The sequence below is a fragment of the Aptenodytes patagonicus genome, chromosome 14 (assembly GCF_965638725.1).
Source record: "Aptenodytes patagonicus chromosome 14, bAptPat1.pri.cur, whole genome shotgun sequence".
NCBI lineage: Eukaryota > Metazoa > Chordata > Aves > Sphenisciformes > Spheniscidae > Aptenodytes > Aptenodytes patagonicus.
In genome coordinates, this window is record NC_134962.1 from 11,285,284 (window position 1) to 11,307,698 (window position 22,415).

Here is a 22,415-nt window from a genome sequence, read left to right on the forward strand (position 1 = left end):
GCGATCGGGTTCTCTGCGCACATTTCCATAGTGTCCTGCGCAGGAGAGAAGTAACTGGTAGCGAGGGGGGGAGGAAAGGGGAAAGAAGAGACAAAAACTCAGCAGTCTCGTATTCTGCCTGAATTACCGTTTGTGCTCGTGTTTAAGCACATCCAGTGCTGCCTGCGGCAGAGGAAAGACACGATATTTTGGGTTCTTGATTGCAACAATCAGGCTCGTAGCAAACGTACCGAAACATTGCTGCTGACATTCGCAGTGCTCAGACCATCTCCTTTGGGTGAAATGATGAGCTCTAAGAGAGGACCCAAGCCCAAACTTCCCGTTTCCTTCAAAGCCGTCCCAGTTCAGCTCGCTCACTTCACTCCTCCGATAACTGAGTGACTCCTGCTTGCCTGAAACCTCAACCGTTACTAGCGAACAGCATCTTTTCTGGGAATGCCTGCACAGCACGATCAGCTTGATTGATGAGCATCAGCGCTTGGCCTCAGATGTGGCCCGGTACAAGCAGTGCTGAGCACAGCCCTGCCAGCCTCACTGCTCCCAGCCTGCCGCTGTACCCGCCCCAACAAGCCTGGGGAATTTTTTCCGTCCACGGGTGCTCTAGAATGTGTCCCCAGTCAATCTACAGAAGAATATGTCTAAAATTTTCTGAGGAAGCACTGGTGGGCTTGCAGCGGTCCCGGGACTTTCCTCGGATCGTATCCCACCTCTCTACGTCCTGTCTCAGCAGATCCAGGCTGGGTTTTTTTCAGTGGCTTCTCCCCACCCCCAGCACTTCACAAGTTACTTGCCTGTCCAGCTTCAGGACTAGTTCAACGGAAGCGGGGATGCAGAAGGGCAGCCTGGATCAATGAAATTTATTTCTCGACTTGCAGAAGCCAAACCGAGTCCTAGCTAAGCTTTACATTGGCAGACGCTGAATCAGGCCACCAGGGGAAAAAAAAAAAAAAAAAAAAAAAATCCATGGAGCTGACCCTACAGCCCGATTTCCACCCCCTCCTTCTAAACAGGGAAGGTGCTTCTGTGCCTGCAAAGTCCCATGACCGACTCCAGCCGCCTGCTCTCTCCCCCCCCGTAACATTTGCATCAGCTCTGAGACCAGACACGCCGGGTTGTGTATTCCCAAACCGCCAGCACCCACAATCCTGCCCCGATGGCACCAGGGCTCTGCTGATGCCACCGGGTCCGGCCGCGCAGCATCCTGTGGGGCAGCCCAGCATCATCCCCTTTCGCAGGCAGGAAGGCTGTGGGCAGGAGCTGGGGATGATCTCAAGGTCACGCAAGGTCAGGACACCCCTAAAAGGGGGCTGGCACCAATCCTGCCCCTCAAGCCTTGCTCAGTTTAGCAAGCCAAAACCCAGCTGAATAAATAAGCACCTCCAGAGGTGCCGCATACCTGCAAGACCCAGAGGGATGAAGCAACTTGTCATTTTTTATTCCCAACGGCGCAGCATTAATTCATCACAAAATATACCACTAGATGGGGCTTTCTGGACAGCGATCCACAGGAGAGAACCGCTTCTGCTTGGTCAAGCTGCTCCTTTCCTTTCCTTTCCTAAACCCAAAGGTGTCCCTTTCCCGTGAAAGGAGCCCCAAAAGATGCTTTTTGGGCAGTGAGGGCTCTCCTGCGCAGAGCAGGTGGGAGGGGAGGCTGCTGCGCAGAGGGCAGGACAGCACCACGCGATGGGGCCAGCTTTTTGTTCTAAGCCCCATTTGCTCTGAGTTTGCAGCAGCGCAGGCCACCGCCCTGACTTTGCAGCTCCAAAGCAGAGGCCAAGCGAGAGCCTTTCCCTGTGGGTGTCCCCGAGGCCAGCGCAGGGTCTCCGGCAGCACTTGGGAAGCCCCGGGCTGGGGAGGGAGGACGGTTTTGGGGGCTGCTGCCTACGGGGGAGAAGGTAGGACAGGCACTTCCCAGCCTCACCCCTCCACCATCACCTTCCTGTGCACCCTCGGGAGCAGGACATCACAACACCAAAGCATTCATTTTCACCTCCCAACCCTCAGAAAATTGCTCCTTTCACTATGTTTGTGCAGCCGGGTACCAGTTCGGCCCCGCTCCCTCCCAGTGCTCTTGGGTGAAGTGTGCCTCAGTTTCCCCACTTGAACCAGCTCTCCCAAACCCTCCCCTGTTTCCCTCCACTCCTGGGGCAACCTCACCAGCTCCAGCATGGGTGGAGATGGGAACGATGTGTGGAGGAGGAGTCACATTCGCACCCAGAGCCCTCTCGCAGCCCCAAGACCAAGCCTGCAGAGTCCTCTCCTCCATCTTCTCCACAACTTGCCCCTATGACCCCCATAACCAGGCTGGTTCTACCCCCCGGCACTGGCAGCTAGTCCCACGTGTGGGAAATTATCTCCAGGCTGCCAGATTGCCGGAGATGGAGCGTGACAAAGCCAAGTGTCATAAAGCACAGGCCCACATGTCCAGGTCACTGTGTCTAGAAATGTGTCAGCTGCCTACAGGCGTTTGCCTGAAAACCTCTGGGTGCTGCTCGTAGCGCCCGGAGAGCAGCAGCTATGGAAGCCCCAGCGCCCTCCGAGCAGCAGAAACCCGGCCGGTTTGCAATTGCGACACACCTTGCTAATTCTGGAAATGACCCCCAACCGTGCCTGCTTTGGTGCAGGAGGGCTCGTCCGGTTTGGCCCGGCGTCCTGGGGCTCCGGTACACAGTGAGGGCTCCTGGGCTCTACCCCGCTACAGGCTGCACGACAACCATTAGGCAGTAATTAATCTGTGCTCTCCAAAAATCACTGAATACCTTTAAAGAGCCATTGCTGCTTCTTTCCGTGAAGGTTGCAAGGCAGGCAAGACACCTGCTAGACATTTTAAAGCCACTATCCATCAATGTAGCTATTTATTACATATTGCCATATCTAAACCAGTCAAAAAAATCTTAATCTCTGCTGCAAAATATTCCTAAGGAGCCGCAGGGGTTGGAGCTGCCCCGGATTGCCGAGCTGGCAGGCAGGCAGGCAGGCAGCAGGAGCCTCCGCCGCTGACTCGCCTATTGAAGCGATGCCTGCAAGCGCGGCACGTTTCCGTGGGAGCCCCGCCACAAGCGGGGACGGGCTGCGATTTCACCCACGCCGCTGCCACCATCCTCTCCTGTGACCCCCGGCGCCCACCGCCCTGCGCTGCCCGCCCCAGCTGGGGAGATGGAGCTGCCCCGGGAGTGATGCTGCTGGCAGGAGCCCATGTGATGCTGGGCTAGCGCCGCTCGCTCCCTCGTCCCTCTCCCCGCTCGCTCGCAGGCTGTCATGGCGACTCCCAATAATGTTACTCCCACCAACTGCAGCTGGTGGCCCATCTCGGCGCTGGAGAACGACGCAGGGAAATCCACGGAGGGGGAGGAAAATCAGGACCCAACAGACCCCGCTCTCAGATCCCAGGACAGACTGGTTTTGTACCACTGGACCCAGTCCTTCAGCTCACAAAAGGTAAAAAAAACATCGCTCGGATGGGTTCCCGGGGAAGAATCACCTCCAGTCCCCAGGGCATCCCCTTGCCTGGGGAGGACGGATGCACTCGCGGGGAGAGCAAGGGGCTCATCCCCAGGGCTGGCGAGGGCAGCAGCGTGCGGCCAGGCAGCTCTTTTGTAACTGCAGTTCTGCATTTTAACAGCATCTGCCTGGGGAGGGGACGGGGATGGGGGGGGGGGGGGACTCAGACAAATCCTGCTTTTGCTTTGGCATCGCGGCTTGTACCCGGAGCCGCCTCGGCTTTGTGCTTGCTCACAGCCCAACCCTGGCGTGGCCAGGAGTGCAGACAAAGGCTGAGCCGGGCCCCGGGACCACCCTGCTGCTGGGAGAGGGGGAGGCAGCTCACGAGCCGGGCTCCTTCTGGGGAGCGGACCCCGGCACGCAGCCCCCTGCCAGGCAGTGATTTGCCCCTGACATTGCAGCAGCGTCCTGGAAATCCTATTCCCGGGGTGCCCCAGCGAGAAATCACATTTTCCAGGCAATAGTAAATGCTCATTTTGCAGCACAGCAGCTGTGTAGCGAACCCGACCTTCTCCTCCTGGCCCCAAACCCCCTGTCATTCCCACACCATACATATTACATGGGGAATGGGCTATTCAGAGGGGTGGGGGGAACACAAAGTTCCGCCGGTGCAAGGGCCCCCTCGAGCCCCGCAGCCTGGCGGGGAGGCCGGGGGAAAACCGAGGGCAGAGACGCGTGTTCCTACTTGCAGGCACAAAGAAAGGGGGGGATGCCCAATGCAGCAGGGTGGCTGCACATGGTCGGCTTCGCCGCCACCGGCAGCGGGTGACTAATGGGCTTCTGTTCCGCACCGGCGAGGGATGCTCGTGCCCGGCTCCTCCGCCTTGCGCTGGGCTCGCTGTTATTTTTTGTCTTGCTCGTTTGGCCGCCGGCAGCAGGGAGGCAGCGGTTAAGGCACTTCTTGTACGGGGTTTCCTACAACCGGCCTCACCTCTGCGGGGCTGGGGACGCTGGGGACAGGGCAGGGCACACCTAGAGCCACAGGGCCACCTGGCACCGCTTCGAGCTTTGCTTTTGAGGTCACTTGCAAGCAAAGAGTGTTTGCTGGAAGGCGGACGAGCACAAGCTGGTGTGATGGACATCGCAGGGCGGGGAGCGCCGGGGGCTGCACGGGAACCCCATGCAGAGGAGTTTTGCTCGGAGCCGGCTGCGGGTGAAGCTTTTCCTGCTCTGCCCCCGGAGCCGCTCCGAACCACCCTCCACGGGGCTGGGGCTGTTTGTGGGAGGGATCCTGAGCCCCCACCAGGATCTGGCCCTGCCTGCAAAGGGGTTTTTGGAGTTTTACAGCCAGTGTTGGGTTTTTACACGAGATGCCTCATCGCAGCCGTGCCGGCACTGAGGGGACCGGCTGGGGGGTCTGGGCATGTTTCATCACCCCTGGCTGGGACCCCTGCTTGGGGTGCTGGCAGGGTCTCCCCTTGCCTGCAGACACTGGGGTTACCCCAGGAGCTGAGCCCTCCTGCCTGCGCTGCCTCATGCCCGGCAGCTGCCTCCTGCCAGGCCTTCGGCCTCGGCTCTTGATAGCAAACCGGGGAAGCATGGGGGGCTTGGGGCCGGATGCCCCGGGTGGTCCTGGCTGGGGTTTATCCATCAGCTGGGAGGAAAAGGCCAAGAGCAAGTTGCAGTTGAGGGACCCAGGCTTTTCCTTGTTTGACTTTAAAAGAAAAAAAAGATTTGTCAGCCCTGTAAATAATTAATGAGTAATTCCCCAGGAATTCTGAAGTACTCATAGAAATGCTTATATTTGTTAAGCTGTATTTTTAGCTGCTGCTAGTTGGAAGAAAACAAGCGCTTTTCCCTCATTCCGTGGTTCTGTAAATTGTGGCTGTCTCACATCCCCCGAGGGTTTTTTTTTTTGCCTGTTTGACATACTTAGTTCATGACGATCAGGTTTTTATAACCCAGAAGCCTAAAACGCCATCCCTGAGCACATATCCAACACCATCTCAAGCACAGAGCAAAGCAGCAGGATCAGCCCTGAGAGCTGTCTGGGGGCGACGGGGATGGGGACGGTGCCCCGCATCCAGCCCCACTCCTGCCTCCTCCTGCCCCTCTGCTTTCCCACCCGCGAGACGGGTGGGTGCCACCCCAGCAGTGCTGCTCGATGGGCTGGAGCAGGGCAGCGGCAGGGCAAGGGGAAGGCAGCAGGTTTGGCACAAGGGGTGTGAAGGCAGTGGGCAATGCCCTCGGGCTGGTGGCAGCGTGGAGGAGGAGGGATACTGTGCGGGGTCACAGGGGCTGCTTGAAACTCTCCAGAAAATGGAGCCTCTCCCTGCCCAAAATGTGCCTGGTAAAGCCAGAGCCCACCCCTGAGAGCGCGACATACCTGAGTTAGCATCCAGGCCTCCTTCAGCTGGGTAGTAGCACCCACTGGGTGCAAAGCGTAGCATTGCTGCAGCCTCTGCTTCCTCCTCGGGTATGTGCTGGGCTATGTTGGGACCCACAGCAGCATCGCTGATCCTCCCCAGCTGGGGAGCTGCTGCATCCCTCCGCCCGCTGCTGAGGGATGGGTTCTCAGCCCCCGAGCCCCTCCGCCTGTCGCATGGGCCACCAGTCACCAGAGGGAGGATGGTCCGTGATCCCGCAAAGTGAGGATGGGTTTGGGTCTTCCCCATTTGCCGGGAAGGGAAATCCTCACTTGGCTGCCTGGATTTTGCAGCTGCCCCATGCCAAGAGCTGCTTGGCCTCTTGCAGGACGTGGTGTGTCCTGGCACATAGCTGTGCTTAAGTGGTAGGGGAGGGCCAGGGAGGTGCGATGGGGTGGCTGTGGGGCTCTCGGGGTGCTTCGAGGGCTCTCAGGGCTGGCTCAGTGCCTGGGGCTGAGCCCTTTCTCCCTGGCGTCTTGCCCCAGGTGCGGCTGGTCATCGCAGAGAAGGGGCTGCCCTGCGAGGAGCGGGACGTCAGCATGCCCCTGATGGAGCACAAGGAGCCCTGGTTCATGCGGCTCAACCTGGGGGAGGAGGTGCCCGTCATCATCCACAGGGACAACATCATCAGCGATTACAACCAGATCATCGACTACATGGAGAAGAACTTCACGGGAGGTAAGGGTGGGGTGGGCTGTGTCTTGGGGGAAACTTGGGTCTAATCCAGATGCTGTTTGACAAATGCACCCACTTTGTCCTTTAAAGTTGCAGCATTACCCCAGAAGAGCAGCAAGCCACCAGCGCTCCCCAAACTTTTACATTTTCCCATGAAAATGAAGGATTTCCAGCAGAAATGCCCAAATGTCCCTTGGAAGTGCTGCTGGGGGGCTCTCGGGCGGGGGGGAGTATCTGGGTCCCCTCTTTTTCTGCCTTGGAGGCCACGCTCCCGAACCAGACTGTTTCCCCCTGTCCCCGTGGTGTGTGGTGGCATCTCACCAGAGCCACAGCTGGGGCACAGCCTGTGGAAATACTTCTGGGTTTGGCCACCTTTGTACTTTGGCCTCAGGTAACGGTGTAACAACCCCAGTAACTCCCCGCTGAGAGAAGGTGGGTTTGAGCCGGGTGCTGCTGCCCCTCTCCCCTTCCTCGATGAGCCCTGTGCCACCGGCCATGGGCAGGGGACCCTGCCATCCCCTGTACCACTCTGCCTCAGAGAAAACTGCCTCTTTAAAGTCAAAGAAAGCCAGCGGTGCTGGGGACCATGGGAGGATGATGTGACACAAACTCAGAGGAAGGGACAGCCGGGAGAGGTAAGCTTGTGTTCCCCCCGGGGCAGGCTGCAGTCAGCGGCCGGCTGAGCCTGGTGCACTGGGATGCTGAGATGGCACTCAAAGGTGGCTGTTTGTATGGCCGCTGCGGCAAGCAGCCTCTCCCTGGCATCTCACGTCCCTTCGCCCTCATTTCCCCAAACCTGCGGGCTGTCAGGCTGGGATGCTCCGCTGGGGAGGCTTCAAAGCTGAGCAGGGAGCTCAGGCTGTGCCATCACGACGTTCTCCCCAGCATCCATCCCCCTTGCAACAGAGACATCAAAAACATCTCAAAATAGCTCCCGAAGCAAGGGCGTCTTGCCAGCTCAGCTGCTGTCCTCTCCCAGCCCCGCTGCGGTGGTGCTGCTCGGCAGAGGCACGATGCTCGCTTGCCGGCAGGGCAGCGGGGACGGGATCGGTCAGGAGGAGCCTGCGCCGGCAGCGGCTCCTGAGGAATGGCAGCTTCTTTCCAGCCCGGCGCAGCCCCGGGGCTGAGGGACAGTGGGGAGCGTCGATCTATGGGGCTGCTTCGCCCGGTCTCTGCGAAGGGCAGGTGGTCCGGCATATGTGACAACAGGCTGTCCCCAGCGGGAGGGTGACACAGCGCTGCCCGTGCACTGGGAAACTCCTGTCGTTGAGATTTTCCAGCCAGGTGCAATTTCTTACCTTTTCACTAAGAAATGGAGAGGGAAGCTCTGGGGCAGAGGAAGGAGGGCCCGGAGCATCGCTCCCTGCTGTGTGCCTGCCCCCAGCCATCACCCACCAATGCTAGCTGGCAAAAGCGTTTCCAGGGTGCCGTGGCGTTGGTCCAAGGGGCAATCACCCACCTGGCAGAAACGTGCAGAGCTTGAAAATGCCTTGATAAGAAGGTGTGTTCACTGAGTTTTATTTTCCCCTGGGCTGGGAGCATGACCTTTTTCAGCTGCTTACACGCACCCTGAGGGTCAGCTATCAGTAAGGGGCGGTGTGACAAGCAATGGTTTTCTTTCCCCAAAAAAGCAGTGAATAGTGCCTATAAGCCACCTTTGAGGGGGCTTCTCACTACGGCACGGCCCAACGGTGCCAAGAAACCACTGATGGGTTGGCTGGTGGTAACGTCTCTCAGAGCCTGGGCGAGGGGCTCCTCCAAGGGCTGCAGCCCCCAGCCCTATCCTTCTGAGCCTCCCCCCATCCCACCTTTGCACAGCCCATCACTTGCTGGCTATATGCAACAGCAGCCCATACGTGCAGGTCCGCCGTGGCATGCAAAGGCAGAACGAGCGCCATCCCACTGAAAAACCTCCCTGGGATGTGCTGAAGGACACGGGCCGGTGGCCAGCACACCACTATTTCATTGTGGTCACTCCGTCTCGCTGCCGGATGGGGCAGTCGCTCTGGATGTGCTGGTTTCCAGCCTCAGCACCAGCCCGTCGGGTGCTGGCCGGGAGCCCTGTGGAAGGAGCACGCAGGCTTTAGGTTGGTTATAATTATTTCATTCAGCCAGTCACTTTTCTCGGATGGAAAATCCCCGCTTGGAGAGCTGGAGTCCAGGCAGCACAGGCAGCGGGCAGCCTGCGGGCAGGGAGGAGCCACCAAAACCCCCCCTCGCTCAGGGGACAGTAACGCTGATGCCCATCGGTCAGAACAACTTTACGGAGCCTACCGGCAGAGACAGCCCCGAATCAGAGCTGCTAGGAGGTTTGCGATACAGAAACTGCCAAAACTTCCCTGGCTCCTGTCCGGCTGCAGGTGCCGGCCGGCGCGACGCTGCCTGGCCTAGGGCAGGGCGAGCTGTGCATCTCCGCCGGGCGGGCATCACCAGGCTGTGCCCGCAGCCTTCCTCCTGCCGCCGGCAGTGGGGCTGGGCAGAACTGTCATTTCAGGCTCTTCTTTACGGAGCTGTGTTGGCCACGTCTGCCGAAGCCCTTCTGCCGATGTACCTTAACTCGGCCCGAGACGCCGGTGTGCAGTGAGCCCTGCACTGCATGCGGGCACCTGGGTGTACCAAGTCCCGGTGGTAAATTTACTCACTACCTATTAACAGCTAACTGCAAATGCCATAAACATTTATGAACCCATAAAAAATAGACCCGATATTCTTGGGGGAGACAAGAGCAACATTTCGCTCCTTGTGGTGTCATTTGCTGTGTATTTTGAGCTGAAAGTGTAATAAAAAGAGCAGGATACAAACTGCCATCCACAAAAGATGAATAAAACCCAACAAGGCGAGGAGCAGAGCCGGGGTGAGGGATGCTCCTGTAGCTGAGGCACCAGCTGAGTGTGGAGGGAAGATGTGCTGGGCTCCTTCTTCAGTCGTCAGCTCCCTGATTACACATTTTGAATGGGATTTTCAAGGAAGCCCAAGAGAATTAGATGCCTCATTGCCAGTGGTGTAACAAGTGCGTAATTCAGGAGATCCCAAACCCAAATCCCTGTGTTTTAGCTCTTTTCTGCAGAATGGGAAGATTTTGTTCCCCTTCTGAGGGATGTGAAACCACAGTGTACAAATTCAGGGGCTGCAGAGGCGAAGGGCTTGCTATGCTGAGCTCCTGCGGGCGCGGGGGCTGCGGGGCTGGGTAATGACACACGTACACATCCCTGTGGTCCTGCACATTTGCCCACCTCTGGGCACGGGCTGGATGTGCTCCTGGCCGGGACGGGCAGCGGGGAGAGGGCAGAGCCCAGCGTGGGGTACAGTTTTGAGTTAATGCGCCGCCACAGCCAGCCCTGCTCAGAGGTAGCTCAAGCCAGGACTGCACACTGGTGTCCCCCGCAGGCTAACGAGCCACTAATGAGTGTCCCCGCTAACACCTTTCCCTTTGCCCTCGCAGAAAATGTCACCCAGCTGATCCCTGAGCCGGGCAGCCTGCTGCACTCGCGGGTGCTGCAGTACCGGGAGCTGCTGGACTCGCTCCCCATGGACGCCTACACGCACGGCTGCATCCTGCACCCGGAGCTCACCACCGACTCCATGATCCCAAAGTACGCGACCGCTGAGATTCGCAGTAAGTCGCCTCTCCAGCGGGGCTGCCCAGGGCCAGCGGGACGGCTCCCCCAGCCCTTCCTTTAGGCTTGGTTTGGCTCCGCAGCCCAGCCAGACGCCCTGCTCTTGCTTGTCTCCCCTTTCCACCAACACGGGCAGGGACAGAGCTGGGAAATGGCAAAGCACAGCTAATTTGGGAGCTGCAGGCACGCTGTAGAAGCTTCCTAACCCCAGGGGTGTCTTGGCTCCCATGGGCCACGCACGTTTCTCGCCCATCTCTTTCTAGGTCACATGAATTTGCTCCCTCTCTCACACATCCCCTCTCTCTCCAATAGCTCTAAGGGCAAAGGTGGGAGAGTACAGCCAGATTGAGTTGCAGACAGTGGATGAATCGGCATAAGACTGTGTACCTGACCTTCAAGCGCTCATGAAACCTTGATGATGCTTAATATAACTCAATGGCAAGGACCGCTCCTGGAGAGAGTCCCTCGCCAGAAAAGTGACCTTGTTAGGAGGGAACCGGCGTGCTCCACGTCTCTCCCCTCCTTTAGGCTCTGGACCCAAACGGCGCCCGTAGCAAACACTGTTCCCCCCAGTCCCTTCAGCTGTCTGGGTCACGGATGGTCCCTCTGAAATGGGATGCACTCGCGCACAAAGAGAAATAGACTGTTCCTGAGGTGTATCTCATGGTCTGCCCTGCCTCTGCTGGCACCCTGCACAGGTGGCTTTCCCTACGTCACCAAGCATCACCTCCACCCCCAGACCTTGGGCACATGCAGGGTGCAGAGCTGATCCGCTCCCCAAAGGGTGCTGCTGTGTTGGCTTCAGACCCCATCTGCCTCACATCGCCTCCCCAGCACTCTTCCGAGGTCCTTAAAAATATCTCCCCGTCCAAACCTTCTCGCTGGTGGCATTTTTCCCAAGCCATTGCAACAGAGGGGCTGTGGGCAGGTCCGTGAGATGTCCCAGTGCCGGTGGTGCCCTTCCTCCCCAGTACATCCCCTATGCCCAGGCGATGGCTCGGCTGCCCTGTTGCAGTGGGTGCCGAGGCAAATCCATGTAGTTGGATTTGTATCCCAAGCAGAGGGTGAACTGAGGGCCAGGGTCTCCCAAGGGGAACAGGGAATGAAACCATGGTGATATCCAGGCTTCCATCCGAGTTACAGCCTCAGGAGAGCTGGCTGGGAGCCTTAGCGAGCATGAGCTTCAAGGCTCGTGGTGCAAAACAGGGAGTTTCACCATTTTGTGGCAGCGTACAGCCTGCTGCTGGCTGCCACCCCAGCCAGCCCTGGCACCCCCTGCACCCGCACGTCGGCAGAGCCAAGCCTGTGTTGGAGGGAACAAGGAGGGAGAGACAGATGGTCCCTGGCAGGAAGAGATTAGCCCAGCTTTGGGTAATTTATGTCGTCCCTAAGGTGTTACTCTGCATCTCATATTCTCTTCTTCCATTTACTCTGCTCCTTTCCCTCCATTAGCTCCCTTGCACAAAGCCCTTCACATCCTCCTCGTGCCCTGGGAGGGAGGAAGGTGGGCATCTCTGTCCCATGCTCGCTATGGGCTCCACGCTACCTAGTTGCATCCCTGGACACCGAGCTGGTGCGGGAGAGCTTCATTCAGGAGGGAGCATCCCCTCCCGTGCCGCTCCCTGCCGCGCTGCTCTGCACGCACACCCACACGCGGGCAGCCGGCTTGGACATCCCAAAGGGTCAACCTGCTGGGGATGGAGCTGCAGGAACCAGGCTATGGGGAAGCTCAGGGATGTTCTTAAAACAGTAAGAGACAGAGAGAGACGAAGATCTGCTAGCAGCTCTAATATGAATCCAGCAGAGGAAATGAAGAGCTGAACCCCTCCCCCCCCCCCGAAACCCACAGAGCTGGGACTCACCACGGCCAGGGAGGGGGATCTGCCGTACCCCACAGCCAGCGCTGCCCTGCCGTGAGTGGATGGGAGGGCTGAAGAAGCCGTGTGCTCTCAGGAGGGTGTGCGATGCCCCAGCTACCCGCCTGTATGGCAGCACGGCAGCAGCAAGCCATGAATTTGGCCCATTTTAGCTCTCTCTGGGGTGTTTTTCTTGGTGCCACAAAACTATTTGACATGCAGGACGAGGTGCTTTGCTACCAGACACAAGTTCACCCCTACCCCTGCCAAACACAGCCCCCCCAGCCCCTCTCTCTGTCTCCCCCCAGGACATTTAGCTAACGCCAGCACGGAGCTGATGAAACTGGACCATGAAGAGGAGCCGCAGCTATCAGAGCCCTACCTCTCCAAGCAGAAGAAGCTCATGGTAAGCGGGTCAAAGCCACACACATCTCTTTGGTGGTGGGGGGACATGACCCACGGACCCTCCATGGGCACCCGGTGCCTTATGTCCCTGCACGGTTGCAAGGATGTGTGTCCATCCATCCATCCACCCTCCATCCTAACTAACTCCACTCTCCACCCAGGCCAAGATCCTGGAGCATGACAACGTGAACTACTTGAAGAAGATCCTTGGCGAACTGGGGATGGTGCTAGACCAGATCGAGGCCGAGCTGGAGAAGAGGAAACTGGAGTACCAAGGTAGGCGCTGGGCTGCATTTATGGAGTGTTTTTCCGCACGGGGCCGAGGTGCAACACCAGGAATGGCTGATGGCTTTGCACCTGATGAACGTCCCCCATGGGGCAACCACCAGTGGGGCCGGCGCTGCTGCTGGGTTCTCCTGTTTTTGGGTGCACCGATGCCATTGCAGCCGTGGTCTTACTAACCTCCAGCAAACCACCCCTGCTCCGGGGAGCCCCCGCACCCCTTGCCACAGGGGCAGCGGGACCCCTGTCCTCACAGCTGCTCTGTGGGAGCTCCAAAGTCATCACAGGGTGGTGGCAGATCCCCTCCAGCGAAGGGCCACCGGTGAGTGATGTCCTGGCTGATTCAGGAAGGAGCAGGCTGGCCCCAGGCTCTTGCACCATGAGGCGCGCAGACTGCCGAAAGTGCAGGGCTGGGGTCGTGTCCTGCAGCCAAGCCCCCCCGGCCATGGGGCTGTGGCACATCCCAGCGGAGTGCGGGCAGGGAAACCCAATGGGAATTTGAGGGGCCCTGGAGGGGTGGGAACCTTTACAGGACCTGCGTCAAACGCCAGCAGGTGGGAGAGAATGACACCAGCCATCCCCGACATGAAATACATGCTGCTGGGTGCCTGCCGAGAGCCACCCTGGTGCCGTGGCAGACAGGGATGCGTGGGCACAGCTGGGCATCACTTGTCCCGCTGTCACCCCAGGATGACACTGTCATCCTCTCGTCCCCGCTGCCAGCAGGGCTCGAAACCCCAGCCCTGGGAGGGCTGGCGGCTGCCAGTGCCACGGTGCCAGGTCCGGAGCAGAGCCCAGACGCAGTTAATCAGGGGACGGCCCTACAGCTGCCCCTGCCCTCCGGGCCGGCCTCGGCCACGGGGAGCCATGTGTCAGGCTCAGGGCTGCACCGAAAGGCCCTCGGAGGTGCCAAGGTCAGGCCCTGCAAGGCACCGGGTTGGAGATTTGCTGAGAGCCCTGATGCATTCACAGTGGCACCCTGCATTGCCCTAATTGCCTCCAATGAACACCCTCATTAACTGATCCAAAAGCTGAGATAGCTCAGCAGAATTCAGCCTAATGAGGTGCCCTCGGAGGACATCCCGGGTGCCTGGAGCAGAGGGGTGGCTGCTGCTGCCGCCGGCACGCAGGCGCTCCACTGCCTTTGGTCCTCGTGTGCTGCTCCTGCCCTCTGCTCTGGGCCCCCAAACTCCCCCCGCCATGCCCACGGCCAGGTCAGGATCTCAGCAGCGGGCACAAGCACCAGCCCTTTGGCAACTTCTCAGGAGCCGCAGTGCAGCAGCTCTCCTCCCACGCAGCCCCGGCTGCCGGCCCGACGTGCAGTGATGCGGGCAGGGCAGGCAGGAGGTGGGTGGGAGATGCTGCAGGAGCACAGGGTGACCCCCTGCCACAGGCATCCTGCTCGGCTGGGACAGGATGATCCGAGCCAGGGCCACTGCGGATGCAAAGGGGACGAGTTGTCCTTGCCCGTGCTTCTGCCCCAGGGCACCCCACAGTCGGGTCCAAACCTCAGCAGCGGGTGCAAGCCCAGAGCTGGGGGGGGGAGGGTAGGGCCAGATCACAGCTCTCTCCCGAAGTCGGCATCCCCACGTGTGCTTTCTTCTTCGCCCACAGCAGTGCCTGGGAGCAAGGCAGACACCTCAGCCCCGCTTCCCTTACCTCTGAGCTGGAGCATCCTCAGGGTCCCCACGGCACCCAGGAGGCTCCGGCTGCAGCATCCCCACAATTCATTAGTCATTGAAAACATTTATTGACTAATTAGGCACAGGCAATCTGTCCACTTGGGCTGAGCCTCTAGCAGGATTAGGCAGGCTGCTAAGAGGCTACAAATAAGGGCTGCTAATTACCAGTAATTCCCCTGGCCTGGCCCTGCAGGCAGCCCGGCAGCACCAGGGGTGCAATAAAGGTGCCGCTCCCTCCCTCCCAGATATAACAGCCACAGGACAGTGGAAGAGCCCCAAAATTAAGGATTTGGTGGAATGCTGGGGGCTAAGGCTGGATGGGGCCAGGTTTTGTGCCCCTTCTGCTGTTCTTCCTTACCTGCAGCTCCCTTCATCTGCCTTAGCTCCATCCCAGCCCTGCTCCTTAGCATTGAAAGGGCATCGGGGGGGTGTTTAACGCTGTCCTGGCCTGAGCCCGCTTCTTCCAGCCTAACAGCAGCTTGGTTTATTCCTGGACATCCCTCTGGTGAGGTTATTTCCAGGGTCACCCCTTATCAGGGGCTGTCAATGCTTTGGTGCCTCTCCTCATGCCCAGCATTCGCACCTGGCTCCACCTCCCCCAAAAACCTGGCGCTCAGCACAGATGTGCTACCAGTTTTGGTGTCCCAGAGCTGGGTCCCTGCTGCAGGAGAGGGGACAGAGGCAGGACCTCCCTGGGAGGGAGGTCTCTGCTCTCACAGGGAGAGCAGCCAGGCTCAGCCAGCAAATGTTTGTGATTCCTGAGGATTTCTTATATCCCTAAAATAGGACAAGTTAACATGACACTCCCGAAACAGCTCCCGGTACGGCCAAGGACAAATGCTGCGGCTCTCCCCGAGCACTAACATAGCAGAAGGGGTCACTGCACCGCATCTTCCTTCAAGGGGGGCCAAGGGCCCTTTTCCAGGGACCTCCTGGGTACGGGAGGATGCCATCTCCTGCTGCTCTTGACTTGGGAGAGAGGCAACAGAGCCACTTTGCAGACAGCGATTTGTATCTTCATGCGGGCTATAAATGATCATCTCGTATTCCCAGCTTTGGCCCCACATATCCTCCATCTCGTAGCCTGGCAGATGGGGTCTGAACTCTTGGGATATCGGAGAGCTGAGAAAAAACACCCCAGGTCTAATGCAAACGCTCCTGCCTTTGTGGATCTTTTGAGCAAGCCTTTACGTGCCCACCCAAAGGTTTCTTCTTACCCTACCTGCTCTGTCGCTTCTCTCTTCAGGGCAGAAGTGTGAACTTTGGCTCTGCGGATGCGTCTTTACTTTGGCCGATGTCTTGTTAGGAGCTACCCTGCACCGCCTCAAGTTTCTGGGACTCTCTAAGAAATACTGGGAAGATGGCAGCAGACCTAACCTACAGTCCTTCTTTGACAGGATACAAAAACGCTTCGCCTTCAGGAAAGTTTTGGGAGATATACATACCACGCTCCTCTCCGCAGTGGTACCCAATGCCTTCAGGCTGGTCAAGCGGAAACCTCCCTCCTTCTTCGGAGCCTCCTTCCTGATGGGATCTCTGGGGGGAATGGGATATTTTGCTTATTGGTACTTAAAGAAAAAATACATCTAGTGCTGGCTGCTTGGTGTTTAGTTTGGTGTCTCTGTGCTGTGTGAAATTATGATGAAGCCTCAGTAGCTGTAATGAAATTTGAAGCAAGGTAATGAATAATTATATTGTTTAATGTAACATTCCATAGTCTAGAAGTAGAAACGTATACTGCAAGGAAATAAGACAACAACAACAAAGCATCAACTTGTAAATGCCTTTTTTAGGTTTAAGTATTCAACTCCAGCAAGAGGCTCAGGGGTTCACGGGCTCAGCCGTGCCCACCGGGAAGCGCCGCCGCCTCCGGCACCGGCTGGCTCCAGTGGGAGAGACGGGAACCCCGGGAAGTTTCCCGATGCCCGCATTAACTAATGGGACTCGGATACTCGGTCCTGTACATTTGTGTTTCCAAATTGTTCACTGGCCACATTTCACACATGCGGGTAGTGGGGACTTTCTTCTTCTAGAAGGCGTTGCGTTGTCGTGCTCGGAGGCTTTCCTGGGAGCAGGGTGCAGTCGCTGGTCACAGTCAAGGTGGATTTGCGTTCTTCAAGTATCCATTTTTTAAATTATTTTCATTAAAAGGAATATTTTTTATTGAGCTGCTCTCAGAACGTATCCACTTTCTACGTCTGGTTTTGGTGGGCTCTTTTTTAAAGAATTTAATGTCTGTCTTTAACTGCCACACTTTTTTCCTGAGATAAATCATTTTGACCTTCCATCCTGAATTTTGGCACATGATGGAGATTATTGTTTTAAGCCTTTTGGCTCTGTCTCTTGAGTTTTCCTTCACGCGTTTGCAAAGCGTCTTTCACCGACTGAGCATATCTGGACTCTGAAAAAGTACGACCATTTTCAGAACTTTTCAGCACTTTCCTGAAGGCACTTTGGCTTTCTCTTCCATCGGGGGCTCTTTTCTGTCATTTCCTCGCTGTGTGTTTTCTTAGAGACACTTTGCACAGAATCACATTGATGACTTTCTTGTGCCTTTTGCATGTTGGAAAGAATAACAGGCCTCACTGCTACTCATGCTTTGAAAACTGCGATCCTCAATAAACCATATGGGAGGAGTAACGGCTTCACACTTCTAAATGTGTTCAACATCCTTCTAGTCTTATTTCAAAGCATGCCCATGTGCAGAGGGACGTGCAGGTGGTTTGTGCTTTTTCTCATGTACTGCACTGGTATAAAACTCGCGTGGAAACAATAGGTATTCCTCCTCCAAGGCACTCATTTCTGTAAACGCTCAGCCTGCTAGGACCTCCTCTGGCTGGTTTTCCAAGCGCTCCGGTGATCCCTAGCGAGTCATGCTGCATCTCTAGGCTCGGGAACGTATGCCAAGTGTGGCCGAAGCAATATGAATTGCATTTGCCTCCAACTCAAAAATTAGCTTTATGTATTTGAAAGCAGCAGGATTTCCCAGGAGCTTTGGTTCTTGATACAACCTGGCAGCCATGGAATTGTGAATATTTAGCAGGAATTACAAGGGATGAGCACATAGCTATCAGTGCAAAATGCACAAATTTATGCTCTGCTTGTCACAATTGTGTCTGACGTACCTCTGGAATACAATGACCTGTGTAGCTGCAAAGGTGCTGTGTTATCCGTGTTACCGCCAGTGATTAAGGCCACACTTAAAATTGGCGTGTGAGAACCCAAATCCACCACCTGCCCATGCAGACCAGGCAACTGCAGCTGAGGCTGCCGAGTGAAGCATTACCGACACACGTTCCCCCAAATACAGTTACGTATTTGCTTCATGGTATCAATGACTTTGGAAGAAATAGTTATTTTGGTTCTTTTTTAATAGGGAGACAAGAGGGTCCCCTGAGGTCATCCCGTTTGCTGAATCTGAACGGTGTAAGAACATACATGATGACCCATAGTTCATCCGGTCCATTAGCTGATACTAAACTCCCCAAAAGAATTTATAACGATACACCGACATGAAACCCTTACCGGGATTTCATCCTTTTACCTTTGTCCATTGTCCTGCACACACGTTCCCTGGTGATCTCCAAAGGCTGATTAAATGCACACGTCGGGTGTAGAAAGGAATATTAACGGGGGTACAAGGCCAGGAAATCCAGACAGAACGAGAGCAAATCCTCGCTCGGTTCCCAGGATTTCAGACCGAGAATGAGGCAGAAGGAAGCTGCTTAGCAAGACTGCTGCTGGTTACTTTGCTCCCTTTTTTTTTTTTTTTAAAAAAAACAAATAATGAATTTAAAATCATGGAGCAAATCAGAACTCTAAACACTGGAGAAAATAGGTGTTTGTTTTGTTTTGGAGTGCACTGTTATAATGCGACTATTATAAGGAAGCCAGACAGAGCCAGCAGCTGGAACAAGGCGCGGGTCAGTTCGGACCAACACGTGAGAGCTGTCAGTCGTGTCGCTTCGTGGGCTGCCGGGAGGCCCCAGATGCTGTAGTGATGAGTTTTGTACAGGTTCTCAGCTAGCACTATTCACTAGCAAGCCTTTGTTTTGAACGAAATTAAAAAAAAAAAGCAAAAATCAGTGAAGACAGTGCCACTCCCTGTCACTGAGCCTTGTTTCCCTGCCTGGTAATGAAAAAATACCAGGACTTTGGCTCCAGGGAAAAGCAATCTGCGAGAGCGATAAAAGAAAATTACTGTGACAGGCAGAGGCTGGATTGATGTTCAAGACCACGCTGAAACGAACCGGGAGATGAATGTCACCACCCTGATCAATCCAGATTAGCGAGTTACTATAAGCAGCCCTGTGGTGATTACAGGCTGTCATCATAAAAAGTTGCTTTCGCTCTAGCTGATCTGAGCCTAATCAGACTTTTTCTGCTCCAGTTCCATTTAAAAGAGGAGACCACCGCACTACACAGCCGTAAGCCGGGCACTGGCCCGATGTTCGCTGCCCAAGGCGCTTTCTGTACACAGAAATATGAAAATGATAGCAAAAAATCTGTTTTCTTACCCCAGGACTTTACACTTTGCTCTCAGAAAGGTGAGGGGTAACAGCAGCACCCAAGGGGTAAGGCTGGAAGGTGAGGCACCTCAGAGAGACTCTTTGGAGCAAATGCCTGCTCTGGGACACCTTGCAATTTGCTGCTGAGCAATTCTGTAGGAAACTGCTATCGCTGAAGCACTGGCTTGGCTGCACTAGACAACGGAGGGAATGGCTTGTGCTGTATCTTGCACCAAATACTTCTGTGTACCTGATCCGACCCCAGTTAGGGCCCTTCTTCGGCTTTACCCTGTATGTACTTACTTACCCAAGCAAATTTTCAGTCTTCAAAACCTCTGGGTTTTAGAGGGAAATGTGCTTTTAGGGACCTCAGGGCCTGTATCTGTGCTGAAATGCTGAACTTGTAATTATCAGAGGGGAGAAAATCAGGGGCTACTTGTCAAGTCCAAGCCCTTCTGAGCACCTCTGAGATGGAGCTTCATGACACGGAGCGAGCTGTGGGTACCCAGCACGCAAGGAGCGGTCACTCCCTCCTCCCTCCCAAGCCTCCTGTTTAATAGGCTCCCAATGGTCACATTTGTAGAACTACAGCTTCTCAAATCTTTTTACTCCTACGCGTTTTGCTCAAGAGACTCAATTATGAAAATTGAAAATGTACGTGTCAGTCTTGCAGCTAGCTGGCAGCCTTCTCCTCCATCCCTTGACAAGCAAAGAAGACCTCTCCACGCAGAACAAAGGATTTCAAAGCCAAGTTTGCCAGAGGGCAGGGAACACACCACAGAGCCTGTCTGTCACGGGTTGCCAAAGAAATTGAGATCAAGGGCTGCCAAAGAATACCTAGTGACCATCTCGTGGCCCTCTCAGAAATTAATTGCCGAGTCTTGCTCTGTTTCTGAATGAAAAACACATCTTTAGCACCCAACTGCAATGTCAGTATCCTGGCTAAGGAGGAAAGGGGGATGGTGCAAGAGCCGCTCCTTCAAGCGAGGGGAAACTTTCTTTCTGCTGTGAAAGTAAATGACGGACTTCCCCACCTGAGAACAGCAAACAGAAAACATTAAAGCTTGTAAAAATATTTAACATCAGGTTGCATTTGGTGACATTCACTGCCATCATCAAGATCAAAGCCAAGCACCCAGACTGGATCCACGATGACAGCAACTAAACCTCTCAGGTTCCCGAGAGATACATGGGATTAAAATAATATGGGATAATATGATAACAGTATTTTGAGATGGCCAGGGATAATACAAAATATGATAGTGTGGGATTAAAAACTAAATAACCAAGAAACGAGGAAACAATGTACAACCTAAGAGCTAACTACAGTAACTCCACACCTGCGGTTATCTGTGGCATAGCAGAGGATAAGAGGGTAATTTCACATCTCTTCACACCATCAGTAAAGCTCCTCTTACTACACGAGTCTGTAGAAAAGCTACTTTTGCCTTGGTAGGACAGAATAAAGTCCCCAGCCCACGTTCAGCAGGCAGCGCCCGGATGAAAGTTCAAACCCACAGGTATGAATGGGAATGAAAACATCTGCATAAGTATTTTGTGAACAGGAACAGATTTCATATCCCTAAAGGATTTCCTAGAGCACGGCCTCAGCGATAAATCAGAGAGGTTTCAGACCAAGCCGTTTCTAATACTGAATCTAAGGATTTAAGCAATAGCAAAACACTGGAACTTATATTCTCAGATAAAGCGCATTCACAAAAAACAAATTTCCTATTTTTTCCCCTCATGCTGATTTCCAAATGACACATTTACTATCACTGTCTTTTACTCTCCATTTTACATGCATTCCTCTGAAGGATTAAACAGAGAGAAAACAGTCTGCTTTAAATGCCTCACAGTGAAAGAAAGAATACCACATATGCCATAAATAATTTAGATGAACAATCGCTTTATTGGAACACAGCTGCCTATCGCTGCAGCGAAGGCAAGCAGAGGCTGCGGACTGCAGTGACCTGTGTGCCGCAGGCCAAGGCTCCACCTGCAGACGGCAGATGCCGTTGCCAAAGCAGATTATTTCTGTTTCCATGAGACTTCGATGCTGAAGAGCATCAATGAGCAAAGCGTCAACCTCCACCCACTCCTCGGGAGCTCACGCTGGTTTTGTCTTCCTTTTTTTGTCTTTCTCCTCAGCACAATGATCTGCTTCCAGCTCTTTTTTTCTTTACCCCTCCCTACCGTCCTACCCCTTTCCTCTCTCCAGGACTCCCCTGGATTTCACTCTCCTGCTGCAGACAGCCAGGGATACACGACCATTTTCAGAGACATTTCTGTTGTCAGGAGCCCACGGGTCTTGAAACTCTGCATCAGCGGACACAGCACCTCCCATGTCCACCGTCTGAGAAAGAACTGCTAAGAAATGAAGGAGATAAGAGCTTTTTAGCAAGACTGTAACAGCACAGACAATGACAACTTAGGAAGCCTTTCTTTAAAAATAACACTGTCCAACCCCCTACTTTCATCGTCTCCTGTCTCAGCCCTTTCCTACCAGCACCTCATCTCTCCCGCGACCTAAATCCCTTTTAGCTCCAGAAGAGTTATCCAAATAAAGCTACTTTGCAATCAGAACAGCGTGTAACCAGGTTTGAGGGTGCTTTATAATGCTGCAGGCACTTCTTGACGTAGAACTAAGTATTCTGCATAGTTAAGTGCTGTTTTGCACATGCTCTTTACATCACAAGGTCATGTCACTCCGCTGCGAGCCTCTTGGAACACTCTTCTATTTTTGCTTACTAAAAGCAATTTCTTTCCATTCCATGCCTTCGAAGCCAACCACTATGGAACAGCAATAGGGAGGATTCTTGGCCACAAGCAAAAAAAAAAAAAAAACGCAAAATGAAACAAAACCCAAACAAACCAACAAAATCCCCAGAAAACAAAATAAAACAAGAAACACCCTGGCATAATTTTTTCTCTTAACTTCCAAATCAGGACAATCAACCCGGGGGAAAAAAAAAATCTCAGAAAAAAAAAATCTCAGAAAACCTCAAACTTCTATAGCTCTTATTCTAAACCCCAAACCAGTCAGGTCAGGCTATGGCAAAGCTGGAGCAAGAGTGCACAGTGCTGGGAAGAGCTGTGGTCTAGAATGACACTCTATCAAGCACATATTAAATCCGTGCTCGCTTCCATCATCTGCAAAACACAGAGGGCAGACCCCGAGTGCCATTCCGAATCAGCACAATCCTGCTGGGTTTGGGTGCGACAATCCACACATTTGGATACAAGGCTAACAGGCTTCGAGGGCTTAGTGGGCTTAGTATCATCTTTATTTTCAATTAATTTTGCACGGCTTTTTCCATCACAGTCAACTATTTTGAGCCACAACCTTTTTAGCTGAATTTTCTCCAGCCCTGAGCCATGACGTTAAGCCTGTCACCGATGCAGTCACACCACGTGTAACCTCTCGGCACTGCTCTTTTCCCCAGTCCCCACAAGACAGGGAAGGCTCCGCAGCACAGAGGCAGCACAGGATTCAGGGAAGAGATTCCAGAAGAGAGCCGAC

At 54.7% G+C, this 22,415-nt stretch overlaps 1 protein-coding gene across 1 annotated transcript; it reads left to right on the forward strand.

The window, feature by feature from the left end:
* The first annotated feature begins 2,974 nt into the window (after positions 1-2,974).
* On the forward strand, positions 2,975-15,986 carry GDAP1L1 (ganglioside induced differentiation associated protein 1 like 1). The gene is made up of 6 exons (XM_076352173.1): positions 2,975-3,438; positions 6,353-6,545; positions 9,985-10,158; positions 12,324-12,421; positions 12,582-12,696; positions 15,631-15,986. Exons 1-6 carry the CDS (start codon positions 3,259-3,261, stop codon positions 15,972-15,974), a joined length of 1,104 nt encoding a protein of 367 aa, XP_076208288.1. The 5' UTR covers positions 2,975-3,258; the 3' UTR covers positions 15,975-15,986.
* Positions 15,987-22,415: the final 6,429 nt, after the last annotated feature.

Coding starts and splice junctions, on each gene's coding strand:
- GDAP1L1 (XM_076352173.1), top strand. CDS start 3,259: ATGGCGACTCCCAATAATGTTACTCCCACCAACTGCAGCTGGTGGCCC. Junction 6,546..9,984: donor GGAGAAGAACTTCACGGGAG/GTAAGGGTGGGG, acceptor TTGCCCTCGCAG/AAAATGTCACCCAGCTGATC. Junction 12,422..12,581: donor CCAAGCAGAAGAAGCTCATG/GTAAGCGGGTCA, acceptor CTCTCCACCCAG/GCCAAGATCCTGGAGCATGA.